General features: G+C 50.1%; 2 protein-coding genes across 2 annotated transcripts in view; both read left to right on the top strand.

Moving 5' to 3' along the window:
- The window catches only part of GATAD2A (GATA zinc finger domain containing 2A), a 20,787-nt gene extending 18,475 nt beyond the window's left edge, over positions 1 to 2,312 (top strand). Inside the window, 1 exon segment of the mRNA XM_057385008.1 lies at positions 202 to 2,312. Within this exon segment, the coding sequence (XP_057240991.1) occupies positions 202 to 484 (283 nt within the window). The 3' untranslated portion in view covers positions 485 to 2,312.
- YJEFN3 (YjeF N-terminal domain containing 3) overlaps positions 1,040 to 2,318 on the top strand; it is an 11,714-nt gene continuing 10,435 nt past the window's right edge. Inside the window, exon 1 of the mRNA XM_057385007.1 lies at positions 1,040 to 1,080. Coding sequence (XP_057240990.1) covers positions 1,040 to 1,080 — 41 coding nt within the window. The remainder of the gene's footprint in view (positions 1,081 to 2,318) is intronic.

Here is a 2,318-nt window from a genome sequence, read left to right as displayed (position 1 = left end):
GTTTGACCTCATCAAAAAGTGCCACCAGGTGATGAAACCAAATAAAAATTCCTTTTTTCTCCATTTTTGAGTTGGATTGGTGATCCCTGAATCCATATCCACATCCAGCACCACCTTTGTGAAGTTTCTTGATGGATTTCCTGGGATTCTTTTATTCCCAACAGCTTYATCCATCAGTTGAAATATCATTTAATTCCAGAGCTCAAATCCTGAATTTTGGTCCGAAACCTTTGTTTTTRCTGGGRTGGGTTTGGCCCGGGATGATCCGTKCCKGAATCACGCTCGCCCCGTGTTTCCATTCCCCTTTTCCCTCACTCCTGAGCCGTTCTGTGACTGCTGCTGTTCTCTCCCAGGTGGGGCCCTGCCCTTTGTCAGCCCCGGGCTGAGCGTGCACAAATCGGCCTCGGCCGTGGATCGGCAGCGCGAGTACCTGCTGGACATGATCCCRCCCCGCTCCATCCCACAGTCGGCCACGTGGAAATAATCCTGCTGGAGGAGAACTTGTCCTGGCTCTGCCATCCTTTTCTACCACACTTCCGTGGAATCTGCTTTAATCCCAGCTGGATACGCCCCAAGGCTTTCTAGGATGCAACAAGACCACTCCTCATGGCAGCGAGCGCCGTCCCTGCGGGAGAAGTGACCGCAGCGGGGGCGGCCGAGCCCCGGCTCCTTTGGCTCCCAGATTTTCATGGAAGCTGGCAGGGAGGGGGAAGAATTCCTTAAATTTTTTTTTTCCTTTTTTTTTTTTTTTTTTTTTTTTTTTTTTTTTTTTTTTTTGTTTTTTGTTTTGGATTTTTTTGGCACCAGCACAACAAGGACTCTCAGCGACTCTCTCTGCCTTCAGCGGCGTCGCCGACGCCGAACCTTCCGCGGGAATGGCCGTGGCCAGATCGCTCCGGAACTTTGGGTGGTGGATGGAGAGAGCAATTCCAGCCCCATCCTGCATTCAGTGAGCCCAGTCCACGGCTGCTCCGTTCCCCTGCGCCTCCTCCAGCCRGGAACGCAGGCAGCGCATCCTGATATTCCCAAAAATCCCACGATGCCGCCGAGAAATAAGTGCAAATTCCCGATTCCGGTTGAGTATGGTTTTGTTTGTTTTCCKTAGGGATTGGCTGCCACCCAAAACTTGGCTGGGAGGTGGGAAGCGCTGCAGGAGCCTCCCACGTTTGGTTGGATTCCGGTTGGAATAGACTTTGGAACCGTTGGTAGTTTAAAAACCTCTCAGTTACTGATAGACAAAAACCACCTTGGTTCTGTCTCATCCAGCGAAGTTGGGCCTTCCCGACGYTCCCAGAGACTCCAAAGCGAAACTGTTTGGGAATTTTTTTTCCTTTGGGAGGGTTGGTTGKTTGGTTGTTTCTTTTCCTCTTTTGTTGTTGTTTTGAGGGATTTTACTCAGAATTATAGGAATTCCAGAGGCTGATGCGGGCAGGGAGGGCGYGGGGACATTCCCGATTCCCGCCGGGAATTGCGGCCGTTCCCGATCCTCCCCTCCACGATTCGAGTTCTTCCAGGCATCCCAAGCACGCTCCCGTCTCCGCCGCTCTCCCATTCCCACCGAGCTTCCCGTCGGTTTTTGGGGATTCCAGAGGTTCAACCCAAAATCCATCCGGGGCCRGTTTGGTTTCATTTTTGGTTTCTCATCCTCCTCTTCCCCGGGCTTCTTCCCAAATTCCAGGCAAATCCAAGGGGCAGAATTCCATGCCTTACTACTCGTGTCAGCGCTGGGAAAAGCGCTGGTTTGGGAAATTATAAATATATATAATCTAGAGATCTATATATAAAAAAGGTGGGGGGGAAAGAATTCAGGAAAAGCCGGATTTATTTTCTTAGGAATCACTGGGAGATGGAAATTGGAAGCCAAGAATTCCTTAGGGATCCATCCCCCGGGATCCGAGAGTGACAGAACCCCCTGTCCCCTTTCCCGGCGTGTGGGATTCAATATTTAGGGATTTAGCTTAGGAACCCCCCTTGTTCTCCAAACTGGGATTTGTTGCTGGATAAAAACCCCCGGAATTCCCACCCGGATGCGGATTTTGCTGCTGTCCACAGGGGTGCCAAGAGCTCCCATCTGGGAATTGGGCTGGAATTTGGAGTTTYCTTTTCATTCCAAGCTTGGGTTGGGAGATGTGGACAGAGCGATGARGTGGATTTGCTTCTTCCATTTAATTTTAGGGAAAAGTTTCTGTTCCTTTCCCGCGTGGAATTTTTTGGGGTTGGTTTTGGGGGTTTTTCCTCTCCTGTTTTTTTTCCTCATGGATGCCAACTGTTCAATCACCTGGATAAAGTTCATTTGTTCCCAAAAAATCCCAACAAAA

Source organism: Malurus melanocephalus, unplaced genomic scaffold (genome assembly GCF_030028575.1).
Source record: "Malurus melanocephalus ecotype Western Australia unplaced genomic scaffold, MMel_1.1 scaffold_771, whole genome shotgun sequence".
Lineage (NCBI taxonomy): Eukaryota > Metazoa > Chordata > Aves > Passeriformes > Maluridae > Malurus > Malurus melanocephalus.
This window is presented reverse-complemented; position numbering and strand designations above follow the sequence as displayed.